The following is a 20,856-nucleotide window of genomic DNA, read 5'->3' as shown; positions in this document are numbered from 1 at the left end:
AAGTTTTCTTTTGATTTTAATGTGTTGCATTCAGTTTCTTTGTTTCATGGCTGCCTGTAAGGAGACAGATCTCAAGGTTGTATAAAGTCTACATACTGTGATAATAAAATGTACTTTGAACTTTTTAATTTGATGCAAATTATGTATTTCAAAGGTTCAATTTAATATCAGAGAATGGATACAGTATACAACCTGAAATTCCTACTCTTCACAGACATCCACGAAACAGAAGAAAAACCACAAAGAATGAATGGCAGAAAATGTTAGAACCCCAAAGCCCCCTCCCCTCCCATGCACAAGTAGCAGTACTCTCCCCCTACTTGCTCCTGCAAAATCATCAACCCCACCGCCCACCATGCAAGCAGTAGCAAAGCCCCCAAAGACAATGATCTAGAGTCCATCAAAAACACTGTCCATCCCAACACTTTGGCATCTCAGACAGGCTCTCTCTTGAACTAGTGAGGGAGAGAGAGAGATCACTCCTGCTACAGAGACAGGGGAAGCCAACAGCTTGCTTTTTACAATCTGCAGTGTCACTTGTCCAAGTTCCCCTGACTGAAGGTCACTTTCAACAGCAGAGAACACGGCTATCTCAATGTTTTCAGTCTCCCACAATGCTTCAGTCAGTGACAGCGGCAAGGAATTGGGTTGTTCACAGGGCTGCACCCCAAAAGTGCACATGTTCCAAGCCGCACCTACAGATCCCAAAACGCAGGCCACTCAGTGAACTCCGAAAGCGAGAACCCACCCCATTGAAGAACCACTGTATGCTTCTATCTACATGTGGATAAATAAAGCTAATCTTTATCTTTTTTCCTTATTTTAGTTTCCCACCCACCTTATCATGACTCCTCAACATCAGGTACTGCAGACTCAAAGAATCCCACATACTGTACAACAGTGAGGATCTGAAATATTCCCAGGCTGTGTCTCTGCAGACAATTAACTTGTTGTTCTAAGAACATTTCTGTGTGTCTGTATGCTGCCTCAACTGCAAGGAAATTTGAACAATTTAATTACTATCAACAGAACAACAACAGTAATTATAGCTTTAAAATTCACAAAGGAAACTGGCTTGAATTGAAAAATAAAAATGAGGTGTGTGTGTGTGTGTGTTCATCCCCTGTGTGACAAGACAATTGCTAATAGTTAGGCTGCAATTCAATAATTTGCCAAAAGAGGTAACTGAGTGAGATAATTTTGCTTTAAGGTAAAAGCACGTTAATATAGCTAAGGTGCCTAACACTTTTGCACAGCACTGCATTTATCAACGTGGAGTGGAGAGAGAGTTCCTGTAAATCTGGTGGGAGAGCAAAGGACATTGGGAATAGCGTGGGAGGGGTGAGGGACAGGTGGCAGAGAAGGAGTGCCAAGGCAGTGGAGGGGGGGGGGGGGCTGCACACAGCCTTGTGAGGCAAATTCTTTGATTCCAAACAATTGGTTTATTGATCATTAAAGAATGACAAAAATGACAATTAAAATAAGGGAAACACCTGGTATGACTGGGTTTCATAAAACTCTTAGTGCTTATAAGATCATAAGGCCAGTACAAATACATAAAATGCTGAAGGAACGCAGCAGGCCAGCCAGCATCTAGGAAAAGAGTAAACAGTCGACATTTTGGGCTGAAGCCCTTCTTCAGGACTGGAAAGGAAGGGGGAAGGAATCGCACTAAGAAGGTGGTGGGGTGAAACCGGGAGAGGGGGAGAGGGTGAAGTAAAGAGCTGGGAAGTTGATTGATGAACGAGGTAAAGGGACGGAGAAGGGGGTATCCTCTGTCCTCTCCTATCAGACTCCCCCTTAAAGCATCTTCCCCCTTCCTTCCAACACCCGAAGAAGGGTCTCGGCCCAAAATGTCGACTGTTTATTCATTTCTATAGATGCTGCCTGACTGCTCCAGCATTCTGTGTGTGCTGCTCTGGATTTCCCAGCCTTCAATGGGTCTGTCTATGAGTCTATTAGAGTTGTAATGCAATTGAAACATGCCCTTCGGCCCAACGAGTCCATGCTGAGCTTGGCGCCCATCCAGTTGGTCCCAATCCCTACATTCAACCCATATCCCTCTAAGCCCCCACCCCTCCATGTACCTATCAAGGATCAGCTCTATTTGCCATAAATACTTACATGTGTTAGAACCTGTATATCTGTCTACCTCCCGATTTAATCCCAGCCTAATCATGGAATGATTTACAATGATCAATTAACCTACCAGCCAGTACGTCTTCAGATTGCAGAAGGAAACCAGAGCACCTGGAGGAAACCACACATAGCCACAGGGAGTACATACCAACACCTTATAGGCAATGGCGGGAATTGAACCTGGGTTGCTGGTACTGTAAAGCACTATGCTGTGGTGTGTTGGCCAGGGCGAGACATGCATACTATATTGCAATACTGGTCCCGAAAAGAACCAGAGGTCATGATAAGCACTTCTTTCATTTAAACCTCTGGAACCCACTTTCATTCTGGGCCAACTTATGTTCACCCACTGCTCAACACTGAGCTGGCACAGGTCCACGGTACTAACATGCCTACAGCTCCTCAGCAGCTCTCAGCCCCATTCAGGGAAGCCACAGGGATGTCTGACACATGGAAGAGAAACATTGTGCAGAAACAGAGGTGCTCCTTTCACACCAAGCCCGTGTCCTGCCTTCAATCAATCTGAACCCTCATCTACAAAAACTCAACATTTCCGCCCAGTGGAGAACTGAAAGAATACTATTTCCTGCCACTTATTAGTCAGTGGGAACAAAAAATAAATTTCTTCTAATCAAGGTGGAAGGAATGGCAGCCATTGGGAAACCCTTTATAGCTGACTTATCTTACCCAAGTTATAGATCAGATTCCACACGCCCAAAAAGACGTTAAGAGGCTGTGGAAACCACTGTCTTTTTTTAAATAACAATTTTTATAAGATTTGTACTTTTTAACAAACTCGTGTATTTTTCACATGCACAGGCAGAATACGATATAGCAGCTAAATTAACGGTTTATCACCTTTCTCATTTTTCATTGGCCAAGTGTTAGCACGTTACCCACGTGATATTATTAACTAGTTTGTTCCGATCTAAGGAATTTCTCTTATGTTATCATCTTTTCAGAAGCACCATCTTTATTCTTTTGTCTTACACTAATTCCCCTCTTAGCATCGTTTCTCAGCCTCTATTTAGTTTGCTTAGTATTTGTATGTTTGTTTGTACTCTAAACTGAACTCTTGGAATTAAGACTGCTCACCAGTTTTGACTCCCAGGAGAACCCTAAGGTTCAGAAATTAAGCAGAGATCCAACAGGGCATAGTTCAAGTGGGTATTCAGAAACCTTTCTCCAGGGTGGAGTCATAAATTTAAAGTGATTCGAGGAAAGTACAGCAGAGATATCATTTTTATTTATTTAAGCTGTCTCAGGGCCGGGCAAGTCTGCATCTGCACTACATCTTGCCTCAGATCCTTCTCATCCACTTGTCCCACACCCCTCCTGGGGCGCTCCACCCTCGCCATTCCCAACATCCTTTTCTCCCACCAGATTTATAAATTGACTCTCTGCTCCACGTCGACAAATACAGTACTGTGCAGAAGTCTCAGGCACCCTAGCTGTTATATCTGCCTAAGACTTTTGCACAGTACTGTAGATTGCCCTGAATCAAGTTTACACGGGGCAAAATCCAACCCACCAGTCTCCCAAACACTTGTTCATACACACAGGCTGTGCAGAAGTTTTTAATTCATTATGAGATATAGCATGATAACAGGTCCTTCTGGCCCAATGAGCCCGTGTCCATATGACCAATTAACCTATTAACCCGTACATCTTTGGACTGTGGGAGGAAACCAGAGCACCCAGAGGAAACCTCCAATATCATGAGGAGAACGTACAAGCCCGTACAGACAACAGAGGCAGAAATGAACCTGATTCACTGCAAAAGCATTACGCTAACCACTATGCTATTGTGCCACCGTGTCTTTAACAGAAGCTTCATCCATTGCTAAGAACCCTCACCATCCAGGACATGCCCTCTTCCTGTTGCTACCATCAAGTAGAAGGTAGAGAGCCTGAAGACCCTCAGAACATTTTAAGAGTTTCTTCCCTTTTGCTGTCATGTTTCTGAATGAACATTACTTCACTATTCGTCTTTTACACTATTTAATTTCGAACAGATGGGGCTCATCAGTCATGCTTGGCAGCTCATCTAGGAGAAGGAAAACTCTGATCTCAAACCTCTGCTGCCTTGCAGCTATACCCTCTCATGGGGAAGGATTTGGGAGAAAACCTCAGGGAAAAATCCAGAGCTGGTGTCCCTTCATTCAACACCAACCAGCAATTCCTGTGACACTGCTGGCGCTAATCTGTTCCTTCGGATTCATCAGCTGAGTGGAGTGCAGGCAACAGCTTGCTCTCCATATTATACTGCCCTGGCTTGCGTATCACAGACAGCTGGCACCTACATCCATGGTCAACTCCGACCATTGTCGGGCCATTATCAAACACTATTAATGATGTTGAACTGCAATTTTTATATATTTCCAATGTACTGTTGCTGCAAAACAACAGCTTTCATGACACGGAGTGTGGTGAGTGTGTGAAGTACACTACCAGGGGTGGTTGTGGGGCCAAATTTACCTAGGCACAGAGAAGAAAGGGAAATCAGAATCAGGTTTATTATCACTGGCATGTGATGGGAAATTTGTTAACTTAGCAGCAGCAGTTCAATGCCATACATAATCCAGAAGAGAAAATAAATAGTAATAAATAAAATAAAAAAATAATAAAAACAAGTAAATCAATTACAGTATACGTACATTCAATACATTTTTAAAAATGTGCAAAAAACAGAAATACTAAAATATTTTAAAAAGTGAGGTATTCATTGTCCATTTAGGAATCAGATATCAGTAGCTGTTCCTGAATCACTGAGTGTGTGCCTTCAGGCTTCTGTACCTCCTACCTGATGGTAACAGTGAGAAAAGGGCATGCCCTGGGTGCTGGAGGTCTTTAATAATGGATGCTGCTTTTCTGAGACACCGTTCCCTGAAGATGTCCTGGGTACTTTGTAGGCTAGTACCCAAGATGGAGCTGACTAGATTTACAACCCTCTGTAGCTTCTTTCGGTCCTGTGCAGTAGCCCCTCCATACCAGACAGTGATGCAGCCTGTCAGAATTCTCTCCATGGTACAACTATAGAAGATTTTTAGTGTATTTGTTAACACGCCAAATCTCTTCAAACTCCTAATGAAGTATAACTGCTGTCTTTATAACTGCATCAATCTGTTGGGACCAGGTTAGATCCTCAGAGATCTTGACACCCAGGAACTTGAAACTGCTCACTCTCTCCACTTCTGATTCCTTTCTGAGGATTGGTATGTGTTCTTTTGTCTTGCCCTTCCTGAAGTCCACAATCAGCTCTTTCATCTCACTGACATTGAGTGCCAAGTTGTTGCTGCGGCACCACTCCACTAGTTGGCATATCTCACTCCTGTGCACCCTCTCATCACCACCTGAGATTCTACCAACAATGGTTCCATCATCAGCAAATTTATAGATGGTATTTGAGCTATGCCTTGCCACACAGTCATGGGTATATAGAGTAGAGCAGTGGGCTAAGCACACACCCCTGAAGTGCGCAAGTGTTGATCATCAATGAGGTAGTTATGTTATTACCAATCTGCACAGAGTGTGGCCTTCCTGTTAGCAAGTCGAGGATCCAATTGCAGAGTGAGGTACAGAGGCCCAGGTTCTGCAACTTCGCAGTCAGATTGTGGGAATGATAGCATTAAATGCTGAGCTATAGTCGATGAACAGCATCCTGACCTAGATGTTCATGTTGTCCGGGTGGTCTAAAGCCATGAGAAGAGCCATTGAGATTGCATCTGCCATTGACCTACTGTGGTGACAGCCAAATTGCAATGGGGGCCAGGTCCTTGCTGAGGCAAGAGTTCAGTCTAGTCATGACCAACCTCTCAAAGCATTTCATCACTATCGATGTGAATGCTACCGGGGGGCTACGTAGGAGGGAAGGATTAGATTGATCTTACAGTAGACTAAAGGGTTGACACAACTCCATGGGCCAAAAGGCTTGTACTGTGCTATACCGCTCTATTTTGTAAAGTGTGATCCCAAGAACAGAGTTGTACTGTGGGCTGTGACTAATTTTCAAGTTAGCACTTAAGAGACATTTTCAAAAATTACTTTTCAAGAATGTGTTTGAATGGTACAAGAGTCACAGTATCCAAAATCCTACAATGTTGAACATTTAATATCTACTTTATCAAATGTCTGAAGTCTCACACTGAACCTGAATGTCAGGGCAGACCTCCTCTATTATGCAAACATTTCGGTATGCTTTCTGATTTTTCATCAGGGTAGCGAATAGAAGGGATGAAGAGCTGCATTTAGTAAAGAGCTGCATTTTGGTAAAAAAATCAAATCAAATCAAATTGAGCTTAATTATCGTTCAACCATAATAGATACAGTGAACAGATTTCCCCTGGGGACAAGGTGCAAAACAAAATAACACATTCAAAATAGTAAGCAAAGAAGTATATTCACACAAAGGCAAAAATAAAAACATATCTAGACCAAGACCCTCAGCGACATGAATCCCAGCAGTGTGTAGACACACACAATCCAGCCTGCCATTCCACTGCTCGAACACCGGAGGGCAAAACCAACAGGAGTGGTCAGCCCCCCGCTGAGAGCGGATGCCACATTGCACTGCCTCCAGCATTTCCTCACCTTGTCTGCAACAGGAGGCAAGCCTACAGCTTGAGGCCTGGTCCTCACCACAACTGAGGCTGCATGCAAGAGAAGAGTTAAGTTAAACTTAAGAATAGGCTAAGTGGATGGCACAATATCACAGATTGAGGTGGATGTACTGTTCTTATGTTCTATATGTCAGTGATAATCACCTAATTCTGATTCTGATTCAGTTTATAATCCCAGGAGGACTTGTACTTTGCTAAAAGAGAATTTAATTATTTGAATTAGGCACATAAATACTTCAATGAAATGACAATATAATCGGTAAAATCTATTCACTGGAGTTATACAGCAGCCATGCTCTGACTCATTTTCACACATTAGTCATTCTATTCATTCAAATTCCTTAAAGTCAGAGTCATAGAGTACAGCATGGAAACAGGCCATTCAACCCACTTAAACAGCTCCCTACTCCCATAGACCTGCACCAGGAGCATGGCCCTCCATCCATGTACCTATGCAAAGTTCTCTTAAATGTTGAAACTGAGCTCACACACAACTGTGCTGGCAGCTCATTCCACTCTCATACCACCATCTCAGTGAAGAAACTTCCCTTCATGTTTCCCTTAACTTCTCACCTTTCACCCTTAACCCATGACCTCTGGTTGTAGTCCCACCCAACCTCAGTGGAAAAAGCCTGCTTGCATTTACCCTATCTATACCCCTCATTATTTTGTATACCTCTATCAAATCCCCTCTCATTTTCATTTTTAGAATCTTTTTATTGGTACATAATCTCCTACAGCTATAAACTGATACAAAACTTCAACAAATTAATATGTATACAATTAATAAAGCTGAAGAAAAAAGCTGATTGTAATATATAAAAATGGAAAAAAAAATATATATATAGGAAAAATAAGGGAAAAAAAGAACCTCATCTAACTAGAAAAAAAAAACCCACTGACTACAAAAAAAGGGGGAAAAAAACCATTAGGAATCAACCTCCCAGAGCAATACGTTTGACCATCGTCTAAATATAAAAAAGAGTCATCAACCGCCACTTCATATTTATTAAAAAAAATAAAATTGGAAGGAAACCATATAGCATAATTGAAATTAAATGATATTTGGCAAAAGAACCCCACCTTCTCTCAAAATCAAATCGAGGATCAGAAGTTCTACTTCTAATTTTTTCCAAACTGAGACATAACATTACTTGAGAAAACCATTCAATTAATGTAGGGGAAGAAATATCTTTCCATTTTAATAAAATAGCCCTTCTTGCCAGTAGTGTAACAAATGCAATTACATGTTGATCTGAAGATGAAATATCCTGAATATGATGCGGAACTATTCCAAATAGAACAGTCAATCTATTAGGTTGTAAATTAATTTTCAGAGCTTTAGAAATTGTAGAAAATAAAGATTTCCAAAAAGATTTCAATGAAGAACATGACCAGAACATATGTGACAAAGTAGCTACTTCAGTTTTACATGTGTTGCAGTAGTTGTCTATACTAGGAAATATCTTAGATAGTCTCTCCTTTGTTAAATAATAACGGTGAACAATTTTAAATTGAATTAACCAATGGTTGGCACATACAGAAGAAGAATTTACATTTTTCAAAACTCAAGGCCAATCTTCATTAACAAAGGTCTTATTAAGTTCTCTCTCCCAATCTTGTTTAATCTTTAGTGATAGGTTCTCTTTTTGTGACAAAAATAAATTAAAAATTCTGCTAATGGAACCTCTCACTAAGGGATTCAATTTCAAAATGGTATCCAACAAATCAGATTCTTGTAAATATGGAAACTTAGGTAAATATTATAAAAAATGTCTAACCTGAAAATATTGCAAAAATGTGTATGAGCGAGAGAATATATGTTAATTAACTCTTCAAAAGTCATCAATCAACCATCACAAAATAAATCTGTAAAAGAATGGATCCCTTTATTTCTCCACAGGAGAAAAAAAATGGGGTCAGTTATTGAAGGTTTAAATGAAAAGTTTCAATATAAAAAAACCAGACAACTTAAATTGTTTAAAATTTTAAAAATTACGAAACTGAACCCAAATCCATAAGGATTGTTTAAAAATGGGGTAAAGATTCAAATTTGGAATTTTAGAGAGCTGTAAAGGTAATAGAGCTCCTAATATTGAAGTTAAATGAAATTGTTTAACAGCTTTTAATTCCAAATCAACCCATAATGGTTTTTGGTTCTTATCGAGCCAGTATAACCAAAAACATAATTGTCTGATATTCACGGCCCAATAATAGTCTTAAATTAGGAAGTGCAAGTCCATCATCTTTTTTAGATTTTTGTAAATGATACTTATTAATACTTGGTCTCTTATTGTTCCAAATAAAGGAAGAAATAAGAGAGTCAATTTGATTGAAAAAAATTTTAGTTAAAAAGATAGGTATATTTTGGAAAATATATAAAGATCTAGGTAAAATCATCATTTTCACAGCATGAATACAACCTATTAAAGAAAGAGTAAGTGGATTCCATCTAGAAAATAGTTGTTTCATGGAGTCCATTAAAGGAACTATATTCACTTTATAAAAATCTTTATATTTTTTAGTAATTAGAATACCTAAATATCTAAATGTGTTAACAATTCTAAAAGGAATGTTATTATATATACTAACGGGGACATTTAATGGAAACAATTCACTTTTATTCAAGTCAAGTTTATATCCTGAAAATTTACCAAGATCTTTAAGTGTTTCCAAAAGATTAGGAATTGATTCCTCAAGATTTGAAATAAAAACCAAAAGATCATCTGCATAAAGAGAAATCTTATGTATGGTTCCATTCATAGAGATACCATGAATATTTTTAGCTTCACATACTGTTATAGCTAAAGGCTCCAATACAAGATTAAATAATAAAGGGCTTAATGGACATCCCTGTCTAGTACCACAAGAAAATGAGAAAAAAGACCTGCAGTTATTAATAATGACCGTGGCAATAGGATTCTTATAAATCATTTGATCCATCTATTGAAATTATTACCAAAACCAAATTTTTCTAATACCTTAAACAAATATGGCCACTCAACTTTATCAAATGCCTTTTCTGCATCAAGAGAGATAACACATTGTTGCTTAGATAATGATGAACATATAATGTTCATCAATCTCCGAACATTAGAGAAAGAGTAGCGGCCTTTAATAAAGCCCATTTGATCCTTAGAAATGATTTTAGTTAAAGTATTATCCAAGCGATTAGCCATTATTTTAGAGAGAATTTTTGCATCCACATTTAATAGCGAACTAGGTCTATATGATGAACATTCAACAGGATCGTTATCTTTTTTAAGAATGAAAGAAACAGATACTTCATAAAAAGAAGGTAAATTACCCTTCTCAAAGGATTCATGAAATATTTCCAAAAGATAAGGGGAAAGTAATCTTCCAAATTTTTTGTAAAATCCCACTGAATAACCATCAAGTCCAGGAGCTTTACCTGATTGCATTGATAAAACAGCTTTCTGAATTTCATTCTTGGTAATTGGAGCATCAAGCATCTGTTGATCTTCAACAGAAATTTGTGGAAATTTAATCTTATGTAAAAAACCCTTCATTTTGGAGGAATCTGCAGGAAATTGAGATCTATAAAGATCAGAGTAAAAATCTTGAAATGTATTATTAATGTCTTCATGGTTACTTGCTATATCTCCATTATTTTTACGAAACTTTAAAATTTGTCTTTTAGCTCTAACTGCTCTTAATTGAGAAACTAAGAGCTTATTATTTTTATCCCCAAAAATATAAAATTGACTTTTCAATTTAAGCAAATATCCTTCAATAGGATATGTTAGTAATAAATTAAGCAGTGATTGTAATTCTACTCTTCTTTTAAATGAAACATTTGGAGAGATTGCATTGATGTTATCTAATTCTTTAATTTGTTTAGAGATTTTATCTAATTCTATTCTTGTTTGTTTCTTCAGTTTAGCTATATATGAAATAATTTGACTACGTAAATAAGCTTTTAATGTATCCCAAATTACTAACTTAGAGACATTTCCTATATTATTAAAGAGAAAAAACTCTTTTATCTGAGCTTCAATAAACTCAACAAATTCTGAACTTTGTAATAAATGTTCAAGAAAATGCCAAAATGGTCTGGTAGAAACAACATCTTTCAGTTCAAATATTAAGTTTAAAGGAGTATGATCAAGGATAGCAATCACATCATACTCACATTTCTGAACGTTAAATAAAAGTCGAGGGTCAACTATAAAATAGTCGATTCTCAAATATTTATTATGAACATGTGAGAAAAAAGAGCATTCTCTATCACTAGGGTGCATATGCCTCCAGACCTCAATTAAACCATAATAGATTAAAAAGGAATTAATAAGTGATGCAGAACAATTAGGGAGTTGATATTTGGAGGATGACTTATCCATTAAAGGATTTAGACAAGTATTAAAATCACCACCCATTAATAACAAAAAAAAAATCCCCTCTTCAATGTTCTAGGGTCCTAACTTTAAATTCTGCAAGGTAGTTCCAGTTACAGACAGGTCAACATTACAAAAAGTGCCTGCACTCTAAGAACATGTAGAAGATTTCTGTCCCTCTACAGCACTTCAAAGTTCAAAAAGTTCAAAGTAAATTTTACTATGAGTACATATATGTCACCCTGAGATTCATTTTCTTGTGGGCATATGCAAGAAATCTGTAGAATGGTAACTATAACAGAATCAATGACAAACCATCCAACAACTAGAGTGCAGAAGACATGATGATGATGATGATGATGATAATAATAATAATAATAATAATAATAATAATAATAATTGATAAATAATATTGATAACATAAGTTGCAGCATCATTGAAAGTAAATCCATAGCTTCTGGAATCAGTTTAGTGTTGAGATGAGTGAACTTATAACTTAATGAGGCAATGGTGTCCTTAACAATGTGGGTGCTAATAGGCCACTAGTGCAGGGGACACTATCAATGGCTCATATCAGAGTTTTCATTTTCTAGAACACCACAGACAGAGGGACCAATCAAAGGGGATAACCACTCAACTTTGCTTGTCTCATTCATGGAAATGTTCCCACAAGCTATGGACTCACTTTCAAGGACACTTCATCTGCTGCTGCCCACCCACCCCCAGGGTTCGCTCGGCAGAAGCCAAGCTTTACTGTGGTCTTGAGTATTCATGGAATCAGGGTCTGGACTACACACACACACACACACACAGATATACGTGTGTGTGTATATATACACACACATACATGTATATAGTGGTTGTACTTTATTGATATACGTGCTTGCAAATTGTGTGTGTAAGTACTAGGCCTCAATCTGTGGTGTCACCTGTTTACAGCCGCCAGCAGAGAGGTGTTGGCGCTGGTATGCTTTACCAGGGTCGGTGTAATGCGGTGTCCGAGCTGGAGTCAGTACTTCCCCAGTGTTCAGACAGCAGATGACAAGCTTTATTGTGTTCAAGTCTGGACTTTTTTATTGTGTGGCTGTATCGTACTAATATCTTTATGTGCTTGCTACCTTGCATGTGCTATGTGTGTTTTGTGCTGTGTGTGACTGTTGGTATTGTGTTTTGCCCCAGAGTAACACTGTTTTGTTTGGCTGCTTTCATGGGTATTCAAGTACGGTTGAATGACAATTATACTTGAACTGAATTTCAAAGTTCAAAGTACATTTATTATCAAAGTAGTAGTATACTCAAAGTTGCAGTATACAACCCAGAAATTCATCTTCCCCACAGACAGTCATGAAACAGAGAAACCATGGAACAAACACTGTTCAAATTTTGTTGTTTTTTTATTTATTATTATTTCTTTTTGTACTTACAGTTTTTTGTCTTTTGCACTCTAGCTGAACACCCAAATTGATGTGGCCTTTCATTGATTCTGTTATGGATTTTATTCTATTATGGATTTTCTGAGTTTGCCCACAAGACAATGAACCTCAGGGTTGTATGTGGTGACATATATGTACTTTGATAAAAAATTTCCTTTGCACTTTGAATCTTCCCAATCCAGGCCCATGAAACACAAGTGGGATGAAAAAATAACCAACAATTTAGATTTATTTATCGCACGTACATGCTAACATACAGTGAAATATGTCATTTGTGTTAACACAACACCCCAGAGGATGTGCTGGGGCCACCCCCTAGTTTCACCACACATTCCAGCACTAATATCTGCTACAGGAACTCTGGTGGGTCCAACAACATCCGTGGAGAGAGGGCAACTGTTGAAGTTTGATGAAGGTGGCACAGTAGCGTAGTGTCTAGCACAACTTTTTACAGTACAGGTGACCTGGGTTCAATTGCCACCGCTGCCTGTAAGGGGTTTGTGACCCCGCTGGTTTCCTCCAGGTGCTCCAGTTTCTTCCCACAGTTCAATGACTTACCAATTGGCAGGTTAATTGGTACTGTGAATTGTCCTGTGATTTGGCTAGGATCAAATTGGAGACTGCTGGGCATCGTAGCTTGAAGGACCAGAAGGGCTTGTTCCACGCTGTATCCCAATAAATAAATAAATACTCTGCAGTCCTGATGCATGACCCAAAACGCTAACAATTTCAGGTGAGATATCAGGGCGGTTCGATGTCATAGCTGGAGAGCACGGTAGCACAGTGGAAAGTGTAATGCTATCACAGTGCAAGCAACCCACGATCAATTGCCACCATTGTCTGTAAGGAGTTTGTACCTTCTCCCCCTGACTGCACGGGTTTCCTCTGGGTGCTCCAGTTTCCTCCCACAGTCCAAAGACGTAGTGGTTAGTAGATTAATTGGTCACATGGGGATAATTAGGCAGTGTGGGCTCATTGAGCCAGAAGGTACTGTTGTTACTGTGCTTTATCTCTTAAGGAAATAAATATAAAAATAAATTTTGTCACCTAGACTAACAGATATTGCTCGGCCCACTGATTTCCTACAACATAGTCTGTTGCCACGAATTGCAGAACTGGCAGTCTCATGTGTCTCCAGGGACGAAGCAGTGAGTGATAAGTACTGACATGCTACTTGGGCTTGTTGAGTAAACTGCTAGGACCCAAGTTGTGGGCATGCTATGTTGGCATGAGAACATGGTGACACCTGTGAGCTACACAGTACAATCCTCGCTGATTCAGTTTAACGCATTTCACAACATATTTTGATGTTTCAATGTACAATACTGTGCAGAAATCTGAGGCAAATAAGAGTTTGTGAACCCTTTGCAATTACCTGATTTTCTGCATTAATTATTTGTAAAATGTGGTCTGATCTTCATCTAAATCACTATAATTGGCAAACACAATCTGCCTGAACAATTAACACACAAACAATTGTACTTTTCATGTCTTTAGTGAATACATCAATTAGTCATTCACAGCCAAGGCTGGAAACAGTACGTGAACCCTTGTGTTTAATAACTGGTAGAACCTTCTTTAGTAGCAATAACATCCAACAAATGTTTCCTGTAGCTGTTAATCAGACTTGCACAACAGAAAGGAAGAATTTTAGACTATTCCTCTAAACAAAACTGTTTCAGTTCATCAATATTTCTGGGATATCTTGCATGAACAGCCCTCTTCAAGTCATGCCACAGCGTCTCAATTGGGTTAAGGTCTGGACTCTGACTTGGCCATTCCAAAACACGGATTTTCTTCTTCTTAAACCACTCTTGTGTTTCCTGTTTTACATCATCCAACTTTTATTAAGTTTCAGGTGACTGACCGCTACCCTGACATTCTCCTGTAAAATGTATTGATACAATTTTGAATTCATTGTTCCCTCAATGATTGCAAGCTGTCCAGGCCCCGAGGCAGCATAGCAGCTCTAAACCATGATGCTCCTTCCACCATATTTCACAGTTGGGACGAGGACTTGGTGTTGGTGTACAATGCCCTTTGTCCTCCAAACGTAGCAATGTGCTTTTCTGCCAAAAAGTTCAACTTTTGTCTCATTTGTCTATAGAACATTGTCCCAGAAGTGTCATGGAACATCCAGGTGGTCTTTTGCAAACTTGAGATGTGCAGCAATGTTGTTGTTTTTTTTGGAGAGCAGTAGTTTCCTCGGCGGTGTCCTTCCATGAACACTATTCTTGTTCAGTGTTTTTCTTACAGTGAATAGATGAACAGAAACTTTAGCAAGCTCCAGAGATCTCTACAGATCTTTTGCTGTTACCCTTGGGTTCTTTTTCACCTCCTTCAGCATTGCACATTGTGCTCCTGATGTGATCTTTGCAGGATGCCCACTCCTTGGGAGAGGAGCAACAATACTGAATTTCCTCCATTTGTAGACAAATTCCCTTACTGTGGACTGATGAACACTCAGGTCTTTAGAAATGCTTCTGTAGCCTTTTCCAGCTTCATGCATCTCTACAATTCTTCTTCTAAGGTCCTCTGATAGTTGTTTAGGTCGAGGCATGGTGCACATAAACAGACCTTTCTTGAGATAAGCAAGCTGTCAGTAAACTGACTTTGTGTGTATTTTTTTATAGGGCAGGGCACCTCTACATCCCACACATAAAAACAAAAAAATATACAGCATATTATAGGCCTTCCAGCCCAAAATGTTGTGCCAACCATGTAACCTACTCCAGGAACTGCCTAGAATTTCCCTATTGCATAGCCCTCTGTTTTTCTAAGCTCCATGTACCTATCAAAGAAACCCTTAAAAGACCCTATTGTATCAGCTTCTAGCATCTTCGTTGGCAGTGCAGTCCACACACTCACCACTCTCTGTGAAAAACTTACCTCTGATATCCCCACTGTACCTACTTCCAAGCACCTTAAAATATGCCATCTCATGTTAGGCATTTCAGCCCTGGGAAAAACGCCTCTGGCTATCAACACAACCAATGCCCCTCATCACCTTATACAACTCTATCAGGCATCCTGATGATATACAGTCGCAAGAAAACGTGGGTGAATCCTTTTCAGTTACCAGGTTTTCTGCGTTAGTTACTCATAAAATGTGGTCTGGTCTTTATCTAAGCCACAATAATAGACAAACACAATCTGCCTAGACTAATAGCACACAAACAACTGTACTTCTTTTCATCAATACTGAGTACACCATTTAATCAGTCATAGTCTAGCTTCATAAAAGTCTGTGAACCTCTGTGGTAATACCTTCTACAAAAGCAATTTGGAGTCAGGTGTTCCAGTCAATGAGATGAGATTGGATTGCTTTGTGCATCCAGAACTGGCTTGCCCACAAGAGGCAAAGGGTGGTTTTAGATGGTTCGTATTCTGCATGGAAGACGGTGACCAGTGGTGTTCTGCAGGGATCTGTTCTGGAATCCATCAGATCTATAAACTCGCTCTCCGCTCCATGCTGACAAATACAGTACTGTATAAAAATCTTAGGCACCCAAGCCTATGTACCTAAGACTTTTGTACAGTACTATACGTGTGATAAATAAAGCTAATCTTTTAAACTGGGTTCAAAGACCACTTGATTGCTTTGCAATAATGCCCAATCCATTATGTTTAGCTTTTGCCATTAATGATAAGGTTATTTTTTTTAATCAGAAAAGTAATGAGGTTATCTAAGAAAGATATGACTGAGAGCAGGGTAAGAATCTGCGGTAGTTACCTCTATGTCGTCCTCGCCATAGCGACGTAGAGCCTCCTCCTCAGAGAGCCCAACGCATCCATATTCCAGTGGTGTATAAACTGTGGTAGGAACCTAAATAAATAAATCATTCAGCTGGAAATCACTGGATTAACAACTTAATGCCAGGTCTCTTTCTGAATTATACTTTCAATCTTTTAATACTGAACCTCCTGGATTGTTTCCTCAGATGCTATCAGATACTTCCGATCTTCAGTTTCTTTCAGATACTTTCAATCTTTTAATACCAACCTGCCCTGGATTATTTCCTCAATTGATGATAAAATTTCAAAGAACTGTGCTGATTCTGACCAGGGTACCGGAACAGCTCGTTCAATCATTTAACTCACTGCAATTTATGGGATCTTCCTGTGCACCACTGGGCTGCCACATTCCTTACGTTGTAACAATAGATATCGCTAAGCTCCAGCCACGTAAGTGTAACTGCAAAGAGAGCACGGCAGCATCTCTACTTGGAGTCTCCAAAGATTCGGCATAACATCTAAAACTTTGACAAACTTCTACAGATTTGTAACGGAGAGTGTATTGACTGGAGGCGTCACAGCCTGGTATAAAAACACCAATGCAAATCCTACAAAAAGTAGTCAATTTGGTCAAGTATATCATGGGTGAAACCCTCCTGACTATTGAGCACATCTGCTTGAAATGCAGTCATCAGATGAGATCCCCACCACCCAGGCCATGCTCTTTTCTCACTGCTGCCAATGGGTAGGTGGTACAAGAGCCTCAGGGCTCACACCACCAGGTTCAAGAACAGATACTACCGTTCAACCATCAGGCTTTTGAACAAAAGGGGATAACTACACTCACTTGCGCCATCATTGAGATGTTCCCACAACCAATGATTTCATTTTAAAGACTCTTTATCTCATGTTCTCATTATATACTGGTATTTATTTATATTTGCATTTGCACAGTTTGTTGTCTTCCGCACTCTAGTTGATCTTTCATAGATCCTGTTAGTTACTATTCTATAGATATACTGAATATTCCCACAAGAAAATGAATCTCAGTGTTGTATATGATGACATATATGTACTTTGGTCATTGTGAATTGTCCCGTGATTAGGCCAGAGTTAACTAGGGGGTTGCTGGATGGCGTGGCTTGAAGGGTTGGGAGGCCTATTCCGCGATGTATCTCTAAAATAAAATTAATATTATGATTATATTTTACAAAAGAATTTCAATGGCTCAGAGTAATCCAGGATGCCTTAAAGTCATGAAAGCCATTGCAACAATTGTTTTTCTTTTCAGCGGAATGTGTGCGAGTTGGCCTGCTCTCAAGTATTGGGCAATGCCACAGTTGGAAAGGTATCAGAGAAACAGCTCATGGCAAAACATGCAACAACATTTCCTCAGAGAGTCTCTGACCTTCTATTAAGTTGCAGTCATATATCACAACAATGTATTTCACACAAACAAAACCCTTTTCTTCCCTTTATAGGAAAGCTATGACTGCTGCGGAATTCACCCACAGGGCTCACTCACATTCTCATAGTCCATCAGCCGCGTAGATCCGCCGAAAAGCCGGTGTGCCAGAAGCTTGCCTGCCTTGATAGCTGTAGGTGTGAGTTCTGGTCGGCCCTGTTGGAAGAAATGCCCGGAGCAAAACTTCACTGAACAAAGCAATACCGACTCATGTGAGCTGCAGCGATTTCTATAAATGGAAAGGTTCAAATAAATACTAGAGGGAGTAGGTTTTAGGTGAGGGAGGGGAAGGTTAAAGGAGATACACCAGCCACAGAGCATGGTGGGTGCCAGGAACCTGCTACCAGGGGAGGTAGCAGAAGCATAAACAGTGTGGAAGTGTAGCGGTTAGCACGGTGCTGTTACATCTTGGAGAATCAGAGTTCAATTGTGACGTCACCTGTAAGGAGTTTGTACAATCCTTCCCGAACACAGGTTTCCTCTGGTTACTCCCATGCAAACTCAATTTCAACACTTAAGAGAAGTGTGGATAGGTACATGGATGGTAGGGGTTTGGTTTGGTGGGCTATGGTCCCAGTGCAGGTCGATGGGAGTAGGCAGTTTAAATGGTTTTGGCATGGACTAGATGGGCCAAAGGGCCTGTTTTGTGTGGTACTTTCTATAACTCTATGACTCCAGGTTTCTCCCACAGTAGAAAGATGTACTAGTTGGGAGGATAATTAGTCATTGTAATTTGTCCCATAATTAGACTAGGGTTAACTGGGTGGGTTGCTGGGCAGCATGGCTCAATGGGCTGGAAACCATTAAAAAAAGTAAACAGTAAACAGCAATGTTTAAGAGGCATTTAGACAGTCACGTGGATTGGCAAGAAAAAGATGGACATGGATTTTGTAGACAAGGATATCTGGATCATGTCTTACCTCCGCTATGTCTCCAATTGCATAAATGTGAGAAGCAGATGTCTCTTCACCAGCACCAACAACCACCTTCCCTGTTTCTGGATTAACCTGGACCCCTGCCTTGTCCAAATACAGGCTTTGTGTTTCTGGGGCTCGACCTAGAAGAAATTGGGAAGATAAATTAAAGAGAGGTGCTCCCCAGGCTATGAAGACCCAACTTATACACAGCCCATATGTACAAAGGAGTATTTGACAGATCGGCAGGGTGGATTTTCCAGCTACCACAGGGCTGCAGGCATCTACTGCCGCCTCAGATGGAACCATGTTTCCAACTTGTGACCTGTCTGGGTTCCAAACAATTGACAGGAACAGGTCTGTGCCGTAACCTGGGAAGGTCATAAGACCGTAAGACATTGGAGCAGAACGAGGCCATGCAGCCCATCCAGTTTGCTCCACAATTCGATCATGACTCATTTATTACCCCTCCCAATTCCATTCTCTTGCCTTCTCCCCATAACCTCTGGCACCCTTATTAATTAAGAACATATCAACCCCTGCTTTACCTCTAACACTGGACAACAAGATTTTGCTTCCTAAATACTTTTGTGCTATTGATCATGAAAATCGCTATGAAATTTCCCTGTCACATACCATTATTTTGAAATCTCCTTTATTTGTTCTTTCAGCTCCTAATCCAAGTCATTTAAAGTGTTGCCCACAATGTAAGCTGAAAAGTTTTCTATCTTGTCCAGGCATGCCTGGGCATGTTTAGGCTGGGCAGATGCTGTGTGGCAGGACAGGTTTCCTTGAAGGGCTTCAATATTTGAGACAGATGTTTCCCAGAATAACTGATTAAAGAAGGCATTTTTGTTGGTCCACAAATCAAACAGGTCATCAATGACAGCAACAATTCAAAGAACTTCTAGTGGGACCGGAGAAAATTGCATGGAAGATATTCAAAGATGTTGTTGAACTTTTTCATGGCAACTACAGGGCACCAAACTATATGCAGCTGGTTGACAACATGCTTCAAGCATACAAACCTATGAGCAATAACATGACACTAAAGATTCATTTTCTGCATTCCCATTTAATGCAGAATTAAATGCAAGATTAACCCTGTCAGTCCTGGCACTGTCAATGACAAGCATGCTGAAAGGTTTCACCTGGACATTGCAATCATGGAGAAATGGTATCAGGGCAACTGGAATCCATCAATGCTGGCTGATTATTGTTGGACACTTCAGCCTCATTGAGTACAAATGAAAATCATCAACAAAACATTTTTAGCTTTGTTTAACTACTGCAAAAAGTCAGCACTGTTATGCAATTAAATACATTGTTTTCAATAAAAGTTTATTTCTTGATTCTCCAAATTTCTGTGTGATACAAGTAGTCTGAAATTATATTTGTGTTCAGCTTCCAGCGATCTATCATAAGCAAAAAGCATTTCCAAGGAAGCAATACTTTCAAAAATATTTGTTGTTCAGTGTAAAAGGTCAGGTTTTCAGGGGCCATATCGCTATGATGCACATGCAAAGGTTTTGAATCCAAGCAGGCATCAGCAACAGTTACCTTGGAGGCAATGGTTCAGATACTTGATGGCGTTCAGGCACACCCATAGATTTTAAGTAGCTGGATTAATAAATTTACAGAAGGTCAATTCTTATACTTCAAACCATGAATATACAGACAGGCAAAAAAAAATAAAAACCCAAGTCTTTTCTCCAGCTTCTGCAGGGTAACTCCAAAGGTACAGTAGAGTAGTGGTTAGCGCAACATTTCACAGTGCCAGCGACTGGAAGATTGGGGTTCAATTCTCACCACTGCCTGTATGGAGTTTGTACATTCTCCCCGTGACCATGTAAGTTTCCTCCCAGGTGCTCTGGTTTCCTCCCACATTCCAAAACATCCAGGTTAGTAAGTTGTGAGCATACTGTGTTGGCGCTAGAAGCATGGTGACATTTGTGGTCTGTGTTCTTGGTTGACAGAAATGATCCATTTCCCAGTATATTTTGAATAAAACCAATCTTTTCTATTTATTTCTCTTTCTCTGTGCAATCAACATGCTCTGTGATTCCAGTCATTGCCAAGTCAGTCTTAGTTATTAACTTGCATACGCTTTTGGAGACATACTAAGTAAGTTAATATGCCAGAAGAATGTTTCTACAAAAGAATGCAAGCCTTCATGTGAGTGCACGATCAGGTTCG

General features: G+C 39.8%; 1 protein-coding gene across 3 annotated transcripts in view; it reads right to left on the bottom strand.

Moving 5' to 3' along the window:
- The window catches only part of txnrd2.2 (thioredoxin reductase 2, tandem duplicate 2), a 201,901-nt gene that overhangs the window by 10,636 nt on the left and 170,409 nt on the right, over positions 1 to 20,856 (bottom strand). For all 3 annotated transcript variants that reach the window (XM_059994667.1, XM_059994669.1, XM_059994668.1), the window contains 3 exons: positions 18,667 to 18,803; positions 17,807 to 17,902; positions 16,280 to 16,372 (listed from right to left, as the gene is read on the bottom strand). In XM_059994667.1, coding sequence (XP_059850650.1) covers positions 16,280 to 16,372; positions 17,807 to 17,902; positions 18,667 to 18,803 — 326 coding nt within the window. The remainder of the gene's footprint in view (positions 1 to 16,279; positions 16,373 to 17,806; positions 17,903 to 18,666; positions 18,804 to 20,856) is intronic.

This window comes from Hypanus sabinus, chromosome 18, assembly GCF_030144855.1.
Source record: "Hypanus sabinus isolate sHypSab1 chromosome 18, sHypSab1.hap1, whole genome shotgun sequence".
NCBI classification, from domain to species: Eukaryota; Metazoa; Chordata; class Chondrichthyes; order Myliobatiformes; family Dasyatidae; genus Hypanus; species Hypanus sabinus.
The sequence above is the reverse complement of the archived record's forward strand: the minus strand, read 5'-3'. Positions and strand labels throughout refer to the sequence as shown.